This window comes from Triplophysa dalaica, chromosome 24, assembly GCF_015846415.1.
Source record: "Triplophysa dalaica isolate WHDGS20190420 chromosome 24, ASM1584641v1, whole genome shotgun sequence".
Classification (NCBI taxonomy): domain Eukaryota; kingdom Metazoa; phylum Chordata; class Actinopteri; order Cypriniformes; family Nemacheilidae; genus Triplophysa; species Triplophysa dalaica.
The window spans coordinates 4,350,283-4,370,474 of NC_079565.1; the positions used below are offsets into that span (position 1 = coordinate 4,350,283).

At 38.4% G+C, this 20,192-nt stretch overlaps 1 protein-coding gene across 6 annotated transcripts; it reads right to left on the reverse strand.

Annotated features, from left to right (window-relative positions):
- Positions 1 to 6,020: 6,020 nt before the first annotated feature.
- Positions 6,021 to 19,640, reverse strand: ppp6r3 (protein phosphatase 6, regulatory subunit 3). Of its 6 annotated transcripts, none has more exons than XM_056739747.1 (26): positions 19,442 to 19,640; positions 15,553 to 15,731; positions 15,167 to 15,400; positions 14,812 to 14,998; positions 14,574 to 14,711; positions 14,287 to 14,352; positions 13,822 to 13,934; positions 13,556 to 13,669; positions 13,339 to 13,468; positions 12,981 to 13,133; positions 12,712 to 12,870; positions 12,559 to 12,623; positions 12,323 to 12,438; positions 12,156 to 12,241; positions 11,921 to 12,007; positions 11,604 to 11,650; positions 11,162 to 11,216; positions 10,769 to 10,899; positions 10,562 to 10,683; positions 10,299 to 10,479; positions 9,598 to 9,695; positions 9,353 to 9,521; positions 9,045 to 9,062; positions 8,171 to 8,278; positions 7,080 to 7,166; positions 6,021 to 7,002 (listed from the first exon to the last, which is right to left on the reverse strand). In XM_056739747.1, exons 3-26 carry the CDS (start codon positions 15,391 to 15,393, stop codon positions 6,951 to 6,953), a joined length of 2,709 nt encoding a protein of 902 aa, XP_056595725.1. In that variant the 5' UTR covers positions 15,394 to 15,400; positions 15,553 to 15,731; positions 19,442 to 19,640; the 3' UTR covers positions 6,021 to 6,950. The 6 variants fall into 6 exon arrangements, with proteins under 6 accessions (XP_056595725.1, XP_056595724.1, XP_056595722.1 ...); XM_056739746.1 differs by having other exon boundaries at positions 11,604 to 11,683; XM_056739744.1 differs by having other exon boundaries at positions 11,604 to 11,701.
- Positions 19,641 to 20,192: the final 552 nt, after the last annotated feature.

Sequence of the window (20,192 nt, forward strand, 5' to 3'; positions counted from 1 at the left end):
GCTTTTTCTCTATTTGCGGGAAAGTCTGGAAGGTACTGAGGTATGTTATTATTCCTCATTTATTAATTTGTACAACATGTTAAGGATCCACCAATCGTAGATGAATTATTTGTCAAATCTGTTATTGTGATATTTCAGTGAATCTCTCATTCACTTTTTAAAAACAACAATGCGATGAAAATACATACATTTCAGTTTTAGACGTGCCATGTGGTATCTGGTTTGAGGTTAGCATCTGGAGCTAAAGCACAAAATGCTGGAAAATGTCAACTCTGTTATTTTTAACTGTATATCTGACCCAGTTTGTCTATAACAAGTTGACATTTTTCTGTACGTACTTTGATTTTTCAGAATGATTAAAAAAAATCTTACAAGTTTAATATCAGCAATGTTAAATTTGAAGTGTTATCTATGAAAATAAAAAAGTTGAACATAAAAGAAAATCCTATTTTTTGTCTTCTTTCTCTATTTGAAATGTACCTGCAATTCTCGAATGGCTCGTATGAAGGAGTTGTTCGTGTTTCTTTTGATATGTTGTTATTACGCCAAAGACACCAAAAGCACAAAACCAAACTGTGAAGGCTCATCATGATGCATGAAGTTCTGGACATCACGATCATATCTGACTCATCTTCATATGCAACCAATACTGGCCTACATTCAGAGTCTTTCTGTTTCCCTGTACAGCAAACTAATCCAACATTTAGATCCTTAGTCGTGATATGTGCTTTAAAACCAACCCGACCATTCTTACAACTTTCATCCCATTGGTTCTTCTTTGTATAGATGTGTCTCTAGGGATACCAACCTAGTGGCTACCATAAATCTTTTCTATTTTGAGTCTTTTAGTTGGCACATCATTTCCTCCTTTGCACCATTAAACATTATTGTCGCTTTGATGGAGTTGATAGTTCCTCACACCTGTCCATCACTACTAGATATAAGGCGCTTTAGGCAAATGTTCCTTTGACATTCATAGCACATTTTACAATTTTTGCTATTTTAAATACTGTCTTTGTTTAAAAAAAAGTTTCTGGTGGTAATGGAGCTCTTGGCCTTTACCATTTACAAACAAATAATACTGAAGTGAATATTTCTTCTTTCAAATTGGTCTCACTTTAATTCGATTAGGTTGGTCTGATTTGGTTATTCTGTTACAACAGAGATAGACTCAAATGAAATGAAACATAATCACTTGTGTAATTTGGTTAGTTGTAAGAAATGGCAGGTTATACAAAGGGTCTCTGTCGAAATAGTTACTCCACAATATTTGTTTTCCGAGGCAGAACATTACAGCAGTGAGTAACAATAAGAGCAATAGTAAGACACGTTTATCTGCTATATTGTGATTTCTGACTTCAATAAGAAATCAATAACTGTGCATCACCTACAATCTCATTTTTGACATGCGTATATATAATTGAAAAGTGAACAAAATGTTCTCACTCCCAATGTATATTTTTATATATCTGCACTGTGTTCAAACAACTGTTATGAATTGTATTTTTTTCATGTCTTTATGCAGAAAGAAAAATATTAAAAGGGATACTTTACTCATCGTCATTGTTTTTCCAAGAACGTGACTTTCTTTAATTCAAAAACACATAAGTACACTCTAAAAAAATCTCTCAAAATAGGGAATATACTGTATTAATATAAAATAACTTTCCATGTTCATTTTAACAGTTGTTTTACCTGTATTTTACATTTTGCACTGCATTAAATAACATATTAGCATTAACGAAAATGTCTGTAAAATAAGCTATTTTCTGCCAGTGCTTTATCCGTTTTTGTATCAGTGGTAGGTGTTAGAATGTGACTACCTCCCCATTTTTTCTTATAACATCAGCTTTAAAAACATCTCATTTTGTGTTGGACGGAATGAAACAAAGTCATGCATGTTCAGATAATACTCAAGCAAGTGAGCACGGAATTAAAAGTTTTGGCTGATGTATCATCTAAAATAAACTCATGTAAAATAAAAACCGTTCACCTGATCAATACGACTCACTTGCATCATTTAGGATGCTGATGATGATAATAGACATTTTTCACTTGTTTGGAAGTGGACTTTTTCTGTAAGGGGACATCATGACGACCACAGAAAATCTGAGTCATGTCAGGTCACACAATCTCGCCGAATCAGATCTCACACAGGTTCCCCAATGACAAGCAAGCCTGCTGACTTTCACTGCTTTTAGAGCAATCTCCATCAAAGGAAATGGGACACATCACAAAATGTAGAATGATTAGGTCTGATATGATGGAGGATGAGGCTTAAGATCAGGGGGGGGGGTGGGTTGATGTACCAACCCATTGTCAGATGAGAAAAAACAGTGTGAAAGACAGAGGTGACGTCTCAAATCACTGGATACATGAGCACGGTGGGAGACATTACTTTAAAGCTCCATTTTCCTCTGCTTCCAAGAAGTACGTCTTTTTCTGGAAGCTACACAACACCGTATTAGCATTTCAATGGTAGATTTGTGACAATCCTTGCGGGAAGGCTATTGCAGAAACAGAGTTGGATTAAAAACGAGAAATATGTATTGGAATAACTTGATTTCACCTCAGAGGATGGTCATGCTTTGTGGCACGACGCCTGAAATGAAAAGCTGCTTTACAGTGCATTAAATAAATCAATGCAAAATATTTCCTTCACATTTCAGATTTCATTCTGAAACACGAGAAATTTCAGGATAGGGAAGATATACAAATTGTAAACAGGGTGGCTTCTCGCCTTACAGCCAAATTCACTTTTTTAGGCATGTTTTTCCAACTTGTTTGGGTAATCATTCACATGACTTGAAACGTAGGATGTTAATATCGTCACATCAAGAGAATCTATAAAAATAGACATTTAAAAACGTCATAAAATCCATTAAAAACAGGAACATCTCACCTTATTTTTATCTCGTCCACAAATTGAGAGAAGGGCCATTCACACGTTTTCTGTCAGACAATTCCTTACACAAAGGAATGGATGACTTTGTCACTCCTGAGGTTTGATTTTGTTGAAATTCAGCACACACTATAAGGGAAAATGACCAAAATACATAAAACAAATGCTTATTAAGTGTAAATTTGGAATGGTCTCCATTTTTTCCAAAAATAAAATGTTTCCATAATTACAAAAAGGAGACGGACTACCTGTGTCATTATTGGTCAAAACAAGTATTTGCAATACTTAGTATTTAATGCTAAACTGCATCACAGAAAAACAGTTTGAAGTTATAGCTGCATTGCTTATAACATTTCTCTGTTGTATAATATCGGTCACAAAATGAGACAAAAATGAGATCTAAACAGTTTAAAGAAATAAAATTTCATAAACATTTACTCAGTAACTTTTAATCAATTTAATTGATGTCACTGAGTGCAGCTGTGACAGGTCAGAGGAGACCTGGCCCTCCTGGCTGAGACTGGTTCCTCCCGAGGTTTTTTCTCCATTTATTTATTGGAGATGGGTTCCTCTCCACAGGCCGTGATGGCTTGTGTTGGTTTTTATTTTCTCCTGTAAAGCTGCTTTGGAACAATGCACAATGTGAAAAGCGCTATAAATAAAATTGAATTTGTATAATTTTTCTCTCAGGTCATTGATATTACATGAAAAATATTGGAAAATATATTTTGGTGTGGGTGAAGAAATAACATTTCTTAATAAAACAGAACTCTTGATGGCATATTACATTGTGGAACATGCAGGGTGGGGTTTAAATGCATATTTAAAAAAGCATTTGCAATGTGGCTGCTTTAGATAAATGTGTCACACGGTAACTGGTCAATATAAACCATATGACCTCAAAAAGAGCATTTAAACCTGTCTCTGACGTCATGATGCATGCTTATCGTAGACTTATTTCGTTATTTCGACTTATTGTTTATTGCGTTAAGTTAGACAGTTATTCTTATAGAATACCAAAAGCGTGCTCTCTGCCTACTGTCGGTATCGACATAAGAGCCTTTACAAATGTAATTTAAACTTCAGTCTTCTGTAACATAGATTTACAGAGGTTATATGTCCATGTTTCATTCATAATGGACAAAAAACATAGCTGGTTATGGTGGCAATTGAAATAAACATCAATAAATAAACATGAAAAATATATTTAAGAAAACTACTGGATTATATACTATAAATTAAGAGTTTATTTTATGAAACTACCCCTCACATTAGTCTTTTAGGAACATTAATTTTTAAGTCTAGTATTTCTCTTCAACTTCTAACATGAATCATTTTGACCATAGAACTGGTCAACGTTGACAAAGCTTCAGTTTAAATCTATAGTCTCCAAATGAGTTTTCTACACCCCCTACGCTGGACACTGATAGAGGACATGAAGTACAGAAATAAAATTACACTTCATTCATCAGTTATTACAACCTTATAATAGAGCGTAACAAGAGCAATTTGGAAACATTATAGGGTCACTCTGCAATTATGGGTAATTTAGAAAGATAGAAGATAATAGTGCACACACTCCTCCGACACGTTCATGCCTTGTGATGAGCAACGCTTAGAAAATTCTACATTTCAACTTCGTGGTGTCACGACAGCGTATTTGATCGTATTCCTGCAAAGCCTTTTCTTTATTTTTAAGTCTTGACGTTAAATATTGCAGTATTACATTGAATTAAAATGTCACATGTGTGACATATTGAGGTGTGTTCTCATTTGATAACACACACCAGATTTTGTTCCATTCACACACATCAAAGAGGTTTGGACGGCCTCCCTCTGACTTGCAGTGATGGAAGGAGGCGACTCACTCTTAAAAGGAAATAAATACGTCTTAAGTGATAGCAACAATGCGTCTCATATTGTAGAAGACATGTCCTGTTCCTTTGATGTAGTTTGTGCTCAACGGGAACAGTACCAGGAAAATATTTTTTTGATGTTACATGAACTGACAGTAAGACGACAAACATTTCCGTCTGTAAAACTCACTGACAGGAAAGCTTGGATCATAAACCTCAAAAGTAGTGTCCTGCTCTCATTTTATAGTTTGTAATAGCATCTAATTTTCCAGAAGTAGAAGTCTAGAGTACAGAAGTAGAAGTTTAGAGTTTGAATAAAGGCAACACTTACAGTGATAGTTATGGTACTGTATTGGGTCTTTGTGGCTGATGTTGTAACCATGGAGACATACCTAATTGGGGTATCACTATCATCTTGTATGGCTGTAATTAACTCCTTCCTCTGCCATTCTGTCATTGTTTTGCTGTTGAAGGTGTCAATATTTTTCTTGTGCACCCATTCTAGCATTACCTAAAAAAAGGCAACATCAGCAAAGACCAGGTTTGGTCTTTTCCTTATCGATATGCTTTAGTTGTTTTATTGATTTATGTCATTTTTACTGATTGATTTCATCCTGATCTACCATCACTGTGCGTTCTTGAGTCATTTTGTACAAACAATTCAATGTATAGCCTCTCCTAATGAGATGAGTTGACTAAGCATGTGGACTGCTGAAGTTACATCTTATTTTATTATATATATAAAAAAGTTGAGGATTGACTGCTTATGCTTCTGAACGATTTATCATTCAAGACCAAAGCGTTATTTATGAAGTCCACACAGGCACCAACACTTGTATCTGCCAATACTGAAACTGCATTAAAATCTCAATAGTAATAGTCATGCTGCATACTTGATATGCATGATAAACGTCTCTGATTTTATACATGCATTTAAAAAAGTAGCCAATCCTGATTTAACCTTAATATTAAGTATTGTCACTTTACTGACACCTGTTGGCTTCTTTATAAAAATGCATGTGTCATCAACAGGATGAAGAGGTACGTCAAGAAATGCTCTACATGACGTGAGACATGCAGTTCACCCCAGAGAAATCATGCAAGAGAATTGCATTAGAATCTCTTTGAAGGTTCAGCGATTAATTGCAACCAAATGGTTTGTGGCCAAACACACACCACAAATCAACTTCTCTAGCTCTGGATTACAATCCATTCCCATTAAATTAATGCAGATCGATTTGGATTACAAAAATAAATATTACTTTTCTAAATTGCTGGCACAGATAGCGTTTTATTACAAAAGAAAAAAAGTTGATGCATGATCATTGTAGCATTACCAGGAATATGTTACATTCCCATTACTTTATCAGGTAGAAAGGTTGACTGTGTGGAGAGACAGATAACAGTTACAAAAGTTGGGCTTCTCTAATGCAGGCCCTTTAGAATCGCTCCTAATATCTACATGCAAAATGGAGACCCATCCGTTCATTCACTCACTCAAGATCTGAATTTCATTGAGGGAGAGGCGCGAATGGCTCGTGGTAACATTGAGAATAAATTAAGTTAAAAACTAAACCAAAAAGTTTCCAAATCTTGCTCATGTCGAAAGGATACAAGAGACATGTACAAATAATACCTGTGGCAAAATAAATCAAATTCTAAATATTTAAAATTTGTTTCCCCAACAACAAGCGCAAGAATAAAACAGACCGAAGTGGATTGCCAATTTAAGATTTCTGTAGCCGTTGCTTTTACTTGGAAATGAAATACTAGATTTTGTGCAAGAGGAAAATCCTATCAAAAGACAAGCGTATGTTTTGGTCACACCATGATGTTCCAATCGGTACATTTCATTTTATCAATCCTCCGCTTCTGTATACATTTGTCTTTTTATAAAATATTTTATTCATACAATCATTTTTAACTATAGCAACATTACTATTCACTTTAAGTGGCAAGATGTCACACAGATCACCTCATAAGAACAATAGTATATAAACGAATGCAAAAAAAAAATCATTAGAGTACGTTTCTCTTCATACAGTTCAAACTCTCTGTACAACTGTCTAATATGAATATTGCTGGTCCTGATCTGGTGGCGTCAGTGCAGTGCTGGAGTTACAAACTGCAGCAGCAGCAGAGGAGGTGGTGGTGGTGGTTCTTTCTGGCTCCGGATGAAGGGGCGTCTCTCATCACGCTGGACCGTTCACCGCTGCCTCAAGGTTGGCTGTGCGCTGCTCTGATCTGTGGGCGGGAGAGGAGTGGCTGTACAATCTGGGCTATGAACATGAGTTAAATGGGGTGGGAGGGTTGGAGCTTACTTGGCTTCGTCCATGGTGGCCTCTTCCTCTAGAGGGCCGTTTAGAGCTTCGCAAGTGGTTTTTGCTTTCTCTTCTAAGTGCTTTAGACTGAAACAAAAACAGTTTAAACATGAGATCAATGAATGGTGAACTGTATGAAAACGTAGGTCTCAAATTCTGGATTTGACACCATGGGGCATTGAAAATATGAACCGTTAACCCTTAAAGACATCTTTTTGCAGTAAAATATCCAAAAAACACTATGCCAGTGGTAAACATTTTGTTCATTTGTGCACTTCCAATATATCAAATGTTTCCAACTATTTGTATATCATGAGAAAACCAGTGACACAGGGCCGTGTCTGGCAGTCGCCTGTCAATGGCGTCATATCCACAAATTACCGAAGACAATAGATGGTAAGCCTGCAAACTTTAGTAAAAAATAACAACGGAATGAAGGAAAGCTAGAGTCTAGAGACTGTTATATTATTGGCTGAGGTTCCCTGAAGATTCCTGTAAGCCGTTACGCTTTCTCCAGACCTTGCATCTCCCTAACACGGTCTATGGCGTAACCCTCTGGTTCCTCTTTTACTGCTGTAGAAATCATGACGACACAGTCACGTGGACAAATGTGAAAGTATTAGTTTGAAACTCTATCAAGCAACTCTTGTTTTGTGCAGTCGTTTGAGCACGTTTGTTCTTTACCGTTTGCAGCTGGTTCTGTCAACAAAGACATTTTTACTAGACAGAGACGCTGATCTTGCATGCGTTTTACTAGACAGGTGAGCAACGTTTTAGATTGCTTCACTGACAGAAAACATATGATTATTATATATATTTTATAAAACATTTATAAAACTTGATTACTTTACATCCTCCATAAACCTGATTTGATTCCTTATTCACGTCTGATCATTTTATTAGCGGTGGAGACGACACTATTCCCATTCCCATTATTCCCCACTCCTTCACAGCGTCATCAAGCTTAAGCTTCCTTACAGCATCACTACACCTTTTATTGTCGTTTCGGACATATCCGTTTTGAATGTGCGCCATCTAGCGGTGGATTTCACAAACTACCCAATTAAAACAATAAACAAGTCAAGACTCACCCTGGTTTCTGACAGTTGCTTGGACAAATGTTCTTCTCAGATTCTCCAGTTTCTGCAACAAAGACCTTTGCAGATGTATCCTCAGAGGTAGATAGCTTCTCTTCCTCGCTACAGGACGAGCAGAAAACATTGTTTTCAAAAGCTTTCATTCCCTTAGATTTAAAAAGAACAAAAGCCCACTAGAAGTCGCTGGACAAACATGCAGGATGGAAGAGACCACATTAAAAGCAACAGGGAAAAAAAAGGGGGGTTCATGGACAAAGACGTGAGCATATTGACATAAAATGACTTTGTTAACCACATAACAGTTGGTTTGGACGATGCATGCGTTTAGAATGAAAAAATGAGATTACAGTGTAAAAGTTACGACTTGTAATTTTGAGTGATCACATGCCGGGCTTTCAGGATTTCAAAAACTCCACTAGGCTGTATATAATTTTGATCATTTTTAGTACCTCATTTTATTTCATCAAATGTGTAACACAAATTAAAGCTATTCCACAGCTCAAGTTATAAAGTCTGCCTGTACTCATAAATAAATTATTTTGAAAGACCTGTGAGAGCAAACCTCAACTAAGGACTTGCAAGGAATCCCACAACTCCTGTTTGCAGTGCTGCAAAGTTTAGGAACTGTATGTGCTTGAACGTTTTAGGATCGAATGTACTACATCTAACGATACATGGGCATTTCATGCCGGCAAAAAAACAGTATTAACATGCAAACGGTGATGGAGACATTACCATTTAAAAGAAAAACAAACAGAACAAATGAAAATGGACAAAACATGATCACAAATTGAAACGCAGTGGCTGACATGGAAAAATTAAACAAAAAGACACGGAAGATGTCTGCCCCCTGATTGGCTGTACATACCGATACGATTTCAACACTCTGAAGCCACACACACACCAAAGAGAGAGAGGAAGCTTGAGTTGTAAGAAATGCAACAGTTCAAGGAGGACAGATATTTTTGTTTGCATTCTCGAACAAACAAAACAGATGTTTCAAAACTCTGCATTTTAAAGCGACAGCGTGTGGCTATTGGCCTGGCTGCCTCCGAGTGCACCAGGAGAGGAATAAAAGAACAAGATATAAGGTCTACATGCAGAGTAAAGAGAGGCAAGAGGCAAAAGAGGAACTAATGGAAAACCTTATATGTCAAGTCAGCAGAACGGACTCACCTTTTAAAAACAGCAGTTTCGGTTTTGGCGTCCACAGTTAGACTGACCGTCTCCTTCATGGAGCCATTGGTGACTGTTTCAGTAATGCGGTCGCTGGGAGGCTCCTCCTCGGGTTCTGAGGTCGCCCCTTCCTTCCCACTTTTGTCGTTGGAAAGCCACGGATCTATGTCTGGAGAACCGGGTGGATTTATTCTAACTGCTTTGTGTTAACATAAACTGCATGAACGGCAAGAGTCTATTCTTACTTTCTTGCTGCATGGGCGCATTGACACCCAGAGGGTCTGCCGTCTCTATGCTGGTCTCCATGGCTACAGGGGAATTGCTCCTCAACGGATCCTTAGGGCTAAATAAAGAAACGAAAGAAAAAGATGTTTGCACATTTATTGTGTTAAGTGGTGTGGCGTGCATTAGGCTCAAATAGATGACCTGAAACAGTGGGTGGCCATAGTAACGTTCTAGTGAGGGACAAAAAGAAATGATGAAGATTTACATTCTACAATAGAAAAATGTGAGTGTTTACTTTGAAATGTTAAATACTTTGCAGTCAAACCTGCACATATTAATACAGCAGACAACAAAAATGGATAACATGGACACTAATTGGGTTTCACTAAAATCGTTTTTGACCTTTCCCTAAAAAAAAACCCCACCGTTAAAAGGCTATGTGACCATTTCTTAAGTACACTTAACTATACTCATGTATAAATGACGTTTTCTTGTAACATAGCATCCAGGATCCCTGAAAATGTTGTATTAAAATGAACAAGTGTTTACTAGAAAAACATGAATAGTCAAAAGTAAACAGCTTTAGCTTGCCACATGTAGCATGTGCATATTGTAGTAAATGCGTGCATTTCCTGTAAAACTCTTTTTGAAGGATTTTTTCTGAAACTTGAGCTCTTTTTAATTGACGAATTAAACATGCAATGGCAGCGTGTAACAGTACCTGACAGGTGTGAAGCTAGAAAAGTCTGCCCAGCCCGCCGTGCCATCTGCAGCTGCATTTGGAGAGCTCCAGCCTGGGGGTTCGGGCATTGCAGACCGAGAGGCAGACGTAGGTGCACTGGGAGCCGCAGAGTTGCCTGTGTCCATTGGTACGTCGTCGAAATTTGCAGTCCACACTGGACCTGAACCAACAATTAGGTGTGACTCCTCATCTTCAGTTTAAGACAAGTGACAGATAAGAGAGTGGTAAACTTTTAATCTCACCATCCCCAGCATCCACTTCCATTCTGTCATCTGATGTTGCATTAGCGGACTCAAACGGGTCTCGTTTGCCATCTTCCTCCTCAGAATCTGTGCTCTCCTCGCTATCTGTACTTCCTGAGCTCCTGCAGGGTAAAAGAGAGACATGTAAACCAAACAGAAACTAAAGAACTGAACAGCACAATGTGTTCCAAGAAGAAGGTATGATACCTAGGACGTCTCTGAGCTTCTGGTGCGAACGTGACGTCTTTTTCATCCCAAATATCCTCTTCGTCGGAACCGGTGTCCTCAAACTGCTGGATCTTCTCTTTACAGCAGGCCTCAAAGAGCGCCATGTTTGCCTGAGCACAGCAGGAAGAAACTATGAAAACATCACGATCGCTTTTTCGTTTGTTTAATACCATACCATAGATATAAATGAGAACCCTATATAAAATTGCTTTAATAACACTGAAATTATGTGTTCATCACCGAACCACATCATGAAGCACATAAAAGGAAGAACATCGCAAATGGTTCATCAAAACACATCATGTTTATGTCTTTCATAGACACTTTTTTTTTTAAACTAGCTAAAATCATCACAATGAAACACATACTTACACTCTCATTTGTATTCAGGGAAAAGTTGATGTCTGATATTCTATCAAAGGGAATACTGCAAGAGAACACATTTGAGTTTGATTACATCATCTCTACACAATGACAACACAAAACAGTTGATGTCTGATATTCTATCAAAGGAAATACTGCAAGAGAACACATTTGAGTTTGATTACATCATCTCTAGACAATGACACCACACAAACGTCTCTCAGCACCCCATCACCCCTTCACCCCATCACCCCCAGCATGACTAACACACAAAAACAACCCACTCAAGTGTGTTAGGATCACCAATTCCACACCAGTTTACTCAAGACAAAAAGAGGGCAGTGATATGATCAAATATTTACACATCTAGAATAATTCATGGTTACAATAATCCCAACACACATACCAAATCCCCCCAAACGATTTATTTCAATGCACTGTGGGTACTTACTCCCCGACATCATCCTGATCCGCAAACTCTTCGTCATTGAAGCCAAACTGCTCAATAAAATTGGACGTCATTTGTTGCATCTGATAATCAGAAAAGGCCTGGCAAACCCAGGACCAATGATAATGATATAATCTTGACACTATAAAGAACTTCATTTCACAACAACTCAGCAATTATGTCTCACATCAGAAAGTACCAGAAGGACTACAACTTCATCAACAGTTTAAAGCAACAGCCATAAGGTTTACCAATACATTATTGATATATTATTGCTATGTATAGCCAGTTTTTGAGGGCTCATCCGGACACAGACTTACTTGCTGTAGGGAAGAGTCCTGGTGGAACCCGCTGTCTTTGAAATCTACCTCATCATCACTGGATGAATGTATGTGGTGTGTGTTAACCTGACAATGAAAGTGCAAGCAAATATTTAGTTTCATTAAACTACCAATATATGTTATGGTACGCAAAACATATCGAAAATAGATGGAACTTTCAAAACAGTGCAACTACTTAAATACAAAACCACTGAATACAAGCAAGCACACGTACTAAGTCTACAGTGTTTTTCTTGTTTGTATCTGCTAGCTGTCCTGAAGAGAAGGATTCCCATCTCTCCCTTTCTTCCTCTGGAAGTTCTGCAAGAGAACGAATTGGATGAGTGAAAACCGCTTGAAGGAAAACTTAACTTTGAATAAACATCGAGTATACGGACAAACCTGAGATGAGCTGTTGAATTTGCACCCCATTTGGGCCCTTGTCACTGTTGTGGACTATAGAATTAGCTATTCTGGTCAGGTGTCCCATGTAACCCCTCCGTCGCCCACCCTCAACCCTGAGGAAAGACAAATACAGTGTTAAGAGAAGATCTCTCTCTCTCTTCTCTAAGCACCTCCATCAGAGGTATACAAATAAGACGACTCTAAACAAATCAAATTTAGGAGATCAGACTCACTGTTCCTTCTCATTTGATCCCCAGGCATCGAGAATTCTCTGTATTAACTGGCACTTTTGAAAGAGCTGCGATTCAAAAGCAAACAGAACCGATCAGACTTAACTGTGCGAATCGAACACATGCTTTCTGAAGGATTGGGATGGAAAAACTCACATGTTTAATAAGGATGTTTTCTCTGATGGGTTCTTGGTCGTTCTCTCTGTTAATCTCAGGAGACTCACTTTGGGTTGAAGGCATCGCTAATATCATGGCTGTACATATTTCTACTTGTGTGTGTAGGAAGTTATTCCACAAGTATTTGAAGTACATATCCTAACAGAAAAAGACAGCTTTTAATGATTTTAAAACATTTAGGAGTTTGAATAATGAATGTTTGGACCATGCATATATACACAAAACATACTCTTAACTCAAGCACTTACTAGTATGACTCCCAGTGTGTTTAGGGCGATGAGCTCCTGGTTTATGATATGAGTGTTGGTCTGCAAAAGGCTGGTCACTAGTCGCACCACATTAAGGCGAGTGTTTCCCACTGGTGGATCCAGCACCCCCCATGTTGTGTTCAAGATGGTTTTCTAATAAGAAAACAAACAAAAATGATTTTGGCCGTATTACGTGACTGCTGGGGATAGAGTTGGGCAGAACTAGGTGGACACCGGCACAATGTCTTCCTGTTGTTTCAAGCTTAGTGTAATTAGGAACTGAGAGATTACAGCCTTAAAGAGATCAGCTGATTTAACATGGCAAAGTTTAACCATCACACACCGGTGTGACGCTCACCTTTGGAGGCTCAAGCAAAAGCTGGTGAAAATCTTTCAGTCTGGGCCTGACAGCATCTAGAATACTCTGATTGACTGAGAATGATGGGTGGTTCATACCAGGGGGACAGATCTCCAGATGACCTTCAAAACTGCAAAAAAAAAGGCATTAAGAAATCAAAAGTGGTCCTAGGGATCCAGTAAACAAAGCTTACTGAACAAAAAACACATGCACTCACGCTGGTCTCCGTGTCTCAAAGAGGGTTAGAAGTATCTGGATAACGCTGACTATAGCAGACTCGTTCTTCTCTTTGTCAAAGATGTTGAACAGCAATTGTTCTACAGTCTCCTGTCTGAAATAGATGCCACATGGTCCATTGTGATTTTCAAGTCGACAAAAGGTGTCGCATTAGCATGCTTCAAACCAGAGCTTGACCTTAATCCCTTCGAAAATTGCACTTTTTAAAGTCATTGATGGTGGATTAAGAATTTTGGACAGACTCACTTCTCCAGTGTGGCCAGCAGGGGGTCGGGCTCCGAGCAGCCTTGAACTTGGAACATCTGATCTCTACTCAGCCGAATGATCTCACAGAGCGACTGCGACGCATTTGAGTGTCTCTGTGTGGAAGGAACAAGCCATTACTGTTACATAGCTAGCAAGTATTGGATGGGGAAAGAATAGGTCATGATGATGTAGCAACTGTAGGTTTACAAGTTTAAAAATATCTCCTTGCAAGTTTTGTATATTTAGAGCTCCCAAGCTGTGCTACGCATTTTTTTAGACAGCATGGATGGTAATCCTCTTGAGAAGTTACCTTCAAATACAGCCACAAATATGCAGACAGACGATGCGTTTAAAATATTTATATTTTTACAGAGCTTTCTTACTAGTCATTTAAGCAGCCTACCTGTATCTTCATTGACAAGACATGCATATGAGAATTATTTCAATGGATAAAGTTACACTTACATCCTCGTCCTGAGACGGCTGCACCATATCCACCAGCCGCTGTATAATTTTCTCCTCATTTAGCCACTGCAGGACAAGAGATGAAGAGGAAATTGTGAGGTGCCATTATGATGACACTGAGTTTAAACAAGTCCAAATAAATATCCATGAAATTGTACACAAAGAAATCCACTTAACCCCATTTTTTAATAGAAGACAGAAAAACATAATATTATAATATATAACATACAAATCTTGGTCCCACTCTATGCCTTTTGGATATATATGCAAAAGGTTTAAGTACTTACATTTAATACATCTTGTCTAAGATGCTGTGGCTCAATGCAGGTGAGCATTCTGAGCAGGAGGTCCATAATGGCCGAGGTCCCTATGTGTTTGATCATCAGATCCACAAAGTCTTCCCTCTTTCTAAGAAACTCCACGATCTAGCAGCAGAGAGGAGAATCATTTAGAGAATTTGTATTATGTTCATGTGAAAGAAGCTAGTTTGGCAGTCACACCACTGATGAGGCCGATTCCACGTACATGCTCTGGTTTTCTACCGATGAGGATGCTCAAGACCTTGCTAAAGAAACTAGCCAGCAGCGGGTTGAGAGGCGGCTCATTTTGCAAAAAGCTATAAAGCTTCATCAGCAAACTCTCATCTTCACCGAGCCTGTCGTTGATCTGGCCAACATCTGAGGTCAGGAGTTCACAGGATATGTTGGGATACCTTTAATAGCACATACAACTTGGTTAGAGAACATTTCATAAATCAGGGGATTACATGGCCCATCTGATCATCTTTTCTACACTTTTTTTTTCACTTTTCCACAACTAAAAACCTCCAGAAACCCTGAAAGGATAATTAAACAGCAGCTAAAAGGTCGTAAGGTCTTACTTGTATTTGATCTTCTCCTCCACGTCATCATTAGGCTCCTGTGTGATGTAACCCACAAGATCCTCCATGCACTGTGGCCTGACCAGGAATTCCACGAGTTTGTGGTTTTGAGCTTTGCACTCCTGAAGAACGTCCTCCTCATCCATCACCTCTGTGAGTGTCACGTCATCTTTTTCAAGGAGTGTGTCGATGTGGGACGTCGTGTGCAGATCAAACTTCCAAAACATGGTGCTGCTGTGAATAAATGAAAAGGTGAGGATGGATTTTCAGGAGCACGATTACCATGCAGACATGGTGCCAATATTGACCAGATGTTGCTCAAGAATTCCTGCTATTGTTTTACTGCAATTTTTGTGTACAGAGGAGATAAGTGCCAGGGGACTTACCTGTGAGTAGCAGAGACCAGAGGGTAAAAACTCTGATTAAAAATAAAATGATGCTTGTGCTGTTTGGGACTTCTGGCCCATTACAGGAACCACAGGCAGTAGAAACTGGAGAGATCCTAAAGTACAGACCACATGCATAAAGAAATGCCTTCTGCCACAGCAAAACACTTAACACACACCTGCAACAGAGAAGAGACAGAAAAAAAACCACAGCGTCTGTCAGTGAAGATTAAGAATGACAATTAAACACATCTCCTCTCACAAAACCATCTAGACTGGCAGGTAATTTTTCTGAATAGGCCGTTTCTGATGATTTCCATCCTAAGCTTTCATTATTAGTCACCACATTTTAAACAAACACATTTGTTATAACAATAACAAGGGACACTTTTCCAGTTTATCAGGTCTTTTAACTTCAGACTTAAAAAAAAAATCACCATGTCATTAAAACCTGTATATGACCTATGACATGAAAAATGAATATGGTTTTTGCATGCTTGTTCCGCAAAAGAAAGTCATACAGGTTTGAAATAATACAAGGGTGAGAGCGGGATTTTTTTATGTTTGTCTTTGAGTGAACTATCCCTTAAACCAGCGGTCTCGATCCTGGTCCTCCAGACCGCTGCCTTAAACCAACAATTTCCAAATGCTAAAAGTCGGCATAAAACGGAAGTAATGCTTGTCTTTTTTTCCCGTATTGTGACGTATACCTGAGTGATATAAATCTGAAACGAGAAAGAAAAAGTAGGGTAGGACTTGATTTCAACCACTGACAACTGATTAGATCATTAAAAGGTGAAATATTTCAACGGCAGTTTGCAATCTGTCAGTCATTGCAGCCCCGCCCTCGTGACATTCCTCGTGACCAGAAGTGAAGAGATGTTGTTTCGAGAGGAGGTTCAAGTTTTTGATTAAAGATTACAAGTGCAAATTAATTTTTTAAATACATAAATAATTTATAATAAATACTTCACCACTGTGAAAAACACAATGTTTTATTGAATCGGTTATGTGATTCAAAGCTCCAGTCTGCTGGCAAATGCGTGTGCATTTTTTACAAGTACTCGCGGATGTGCAACCTGCAAATTTGTAATTTCTTCTAGTTGTTATTTCATGTGGAAAGACGAGTAAAACGCGAGACCGCCAACAGTGCAGTCTGTGTGTGATAGTCAACTGCACGGGTCACTCACGTCACTGGTGTTTCCTGCTGCGGACGCGCACAATCCATGTAGTCACACACTCACAACGTGAGCACATAACTGTGATTCGCTGTTTACTGTGATGGATTTATTGACCCCAATGATGAACTAATAAAATTTGAGACGTATAATACAGAACTAGCCCAGTTCAGTAAACTTTATTAATCTGTGGATTACTTAAAACAGCGCTGGATCATTTCAAATCCGTTCACAGCAAGAAAAAAATACTCTTGTTAAGATTTATTTGACGTTCTATACATTTGTTGTGAACTTGAGGGAAAAAGTGTCCTTAATAAAATCGAGACCTTCAATTGTGTCCTTCAATCAATCCTTAAATGTGTAATACTGCAAACATTTAAATATAATTTTCAGGAGCTACATTACTCCTAGGAAAAAAGTTAGTCTGGAGCCCTATAATTTAATAACATAATAAAACACGTCCAATAAACATTTTTTATCTGAGGCATTTCATCTTTCATCTAAACTAAGTAGGTTCCTTATTGTGAGGTTGGCAGCCTAGCAACACTTGACCGTTCATAGTGCAACTGTCTACCGATAGTCAACCGTCTTGAAAATTTCACTTTCCTTACAGGTACACAACATTGAAAATAATCTTTTTGTACCGGACAAACATTGAAAGTATCAAAAAAGCAATTATTTTGTTGTTCTACCTTCAAATATTTCCACTTGACATATGTCACCTTAAAACACCGATACCAATTACAACTGAAGCCAACACACAGCTAATCATTATTTATAGCACTAGGGAAGTGACCATTTTTCCGGTCTACAAAGGTAGACCAACACGCAACTCTGATGTGAAAGGTTACAAAGCCAGCAAGCAGCCATCTTGACTTTCATGAATGGCTAAGAGGAAGGAAAGCTTATTATTAGACTAAGGGGGTTGGGCCGGGCTTGCCTGAAAGAGCTTTGACACTGGCCTCTATCCATCCTCCATCAAAGACATTTGATGCTGACAAACTAGTTAGTGAAGTGCGTGGTACATCCAGTTTTAAATTCATATCTAGTGATGAGCCAAGAATACCTAAAAACATTGTACATGCATACCAACAGCCAAACAGCCAGATCCAACATAACTAAAACAGAAACCCAAATTGATTTTAGTAGGATTTGACTTAGTATCTGTGCCGGTGAAATCCGTGTGCTGTTTTTGTTCAACTGACAGATGTCATCCTTCGCTAATGTTAACCATTTATAACAGCATAGACTAACAACATGAGTGCTTTACAAAGCTGTGCAATATTGATTGTAATTTTTAGACTTTGTCTTTCAGTCTATGCATTCACTACATTAAAGTCCCAGTCAGCAACAACACACAATTTGGGGGAAAAAACCTGCCAAAGAAAAAACTAGCATAGACAAGTCACATCAAATTAAAGGGTATAGTTCACTCAAAAATTAAAATTCTGTCATCATTTACTCACCCTGTTATTTTTATACCTGTATAAATTACTTCCAATGAACACCGAGAAAGATATTTGACAGAATGTTGGTGATTCTCAGTTCCAGGACGTCATTGACTACCAGAATTAAATGGTAGTCAATGGTGCCCGAGAACTCAATATTTTTGTAAATTCTTCAAAATATCTCATTGTGTGTTCAACAGAATATTCCAACAAACCTTTATTTTCCTACTATGGTAGTGGATGTTGTCCCAGAACTGAAAATGGCTCCAAACATCTTTCTCTGTGTTCACTGGAACGAAGACATTAAGGTTTGAAACAACCTGAGGGTGAGTAAATGACAGATTTTTCATTGTTGGATTAACTAACGTTATCTATCCCTTTAAGCCAATTTAGCTGACTTAAGTGGAAAACTCACCACAGTAACATTAGATCACCTGCACGTTCAACACAAGTAAGTTAACTCCGAGCCGAAAGAAATCCCAGGAAACTCTCGTGACTTCTTTTCCGTGGCTATAAAAAGGCCTGCCAAACCTCCCCAGCATCTCAGAGGCCACAAAAACAACAACACAACTCAGAATCAAGCCGGCAAAGATGATCTGCTCACAAGTGGACCGTGAAAATGCTCTGCCATGTAAAAGCAACTAGATTGTTTGCAAGTGTGAGGGATATGTTAAACCCAAGCTTTCAGAATACAATCACACCCGGCTAGTTATAAAAATCTGTTTAGGAGATCAGGGAGATTTTGGATGTAGTGTAAAGAAAAATATATTAAGCATGGATCTGTGATCAGTTAATATAATAGACAGTGACTAAGGCTTTTATACACAAATTAATAGTAAACTGTTTAGTTCTACTGGTCATTTGGCTGTATTTAAACCCAGTAAGCAGCCTACATGGACAGCAATTTTTTGGTCATCACAGACACATTCAAGCATTGCAACACAAGCTCCTCTGACGCCCCCAAAAGCTTTCTGTGTAGGCAGCTTACTAGGTTTTGACACACAGCCTTTTTGTCCCACTTTCCGAAGTTTTTCTGCATGTCGGGCCACGGCATTAGCTAACACTTGCTTCCGCCAGGAATATACCACAGATTTGACACTTTCATAAACACAGAGTTTATTCAAATTTTCGGCACTAAATGTGAGAAGTTTTAAGTTGTAATGAGAGAAAGGGAAGGAAAATAACCCGTTCTGACTCAACAAAACGGAGAAGTGGCAGCAGGCTACTGCTAAGCTAACAGAGACACACAACACAAATACGCACCGATTAAGACAGCGGAATATTGCCAAAGTCCGGCATGAAGACTGGAGAACCTTTGACTAGAACGGTCACCAAAATGAAAAAGAAAAAATGATGCGAGGTACGTGGGTTCTGGTGGAAATAAGGTGTATATAACAAAATGTGACAGGCGCGAAAAAAGAAACCATCAGAGTTCACTTTTCAAGATGGCGGCGTTATCAACTTCAACAGCCCCAACCCCCATCTGAGGTAGAGGAGATGTCAATCAAACCCCACTGCTGCACACTGATTGGTTACAGCGCCGTGAAGCAAAAGCATGCCGTTTTTTGTGTCTCGAAAAGGGGTGCTGTAAATCTTTAAATTGGCACACTATGAAAATAAATATGTTCTTTAGCAAGATATGCTATGTTTTTTGTACTATATAACTATAAGGTATATCACGTTTTAACGCAATTTTGAAATGAAACTAAAGCATTGCGCACACCCAGCAGCAGCTCCGCCAATAGTATTTTAGGTCGATTTAATATCTCTCCACTGATTGGTCCAAGGACACATCAATCCGTTGCATGGTCGATTTCAAAACTAAGTACAGCTTCGTAAAAATCAGCGTACTGCTTTTTCTTACCTTCTTTGTGATAGCTTGTCATAGCGTCTCTTGCGAAGACATCCTAGATTTCAACATATCCCAAAAATAAATCCGTTACTCTTATAATGTCCTATAAATCTTACAAAAACCACACCGCTCACAACGTCGCTTTCGGAATTGACTTAACCG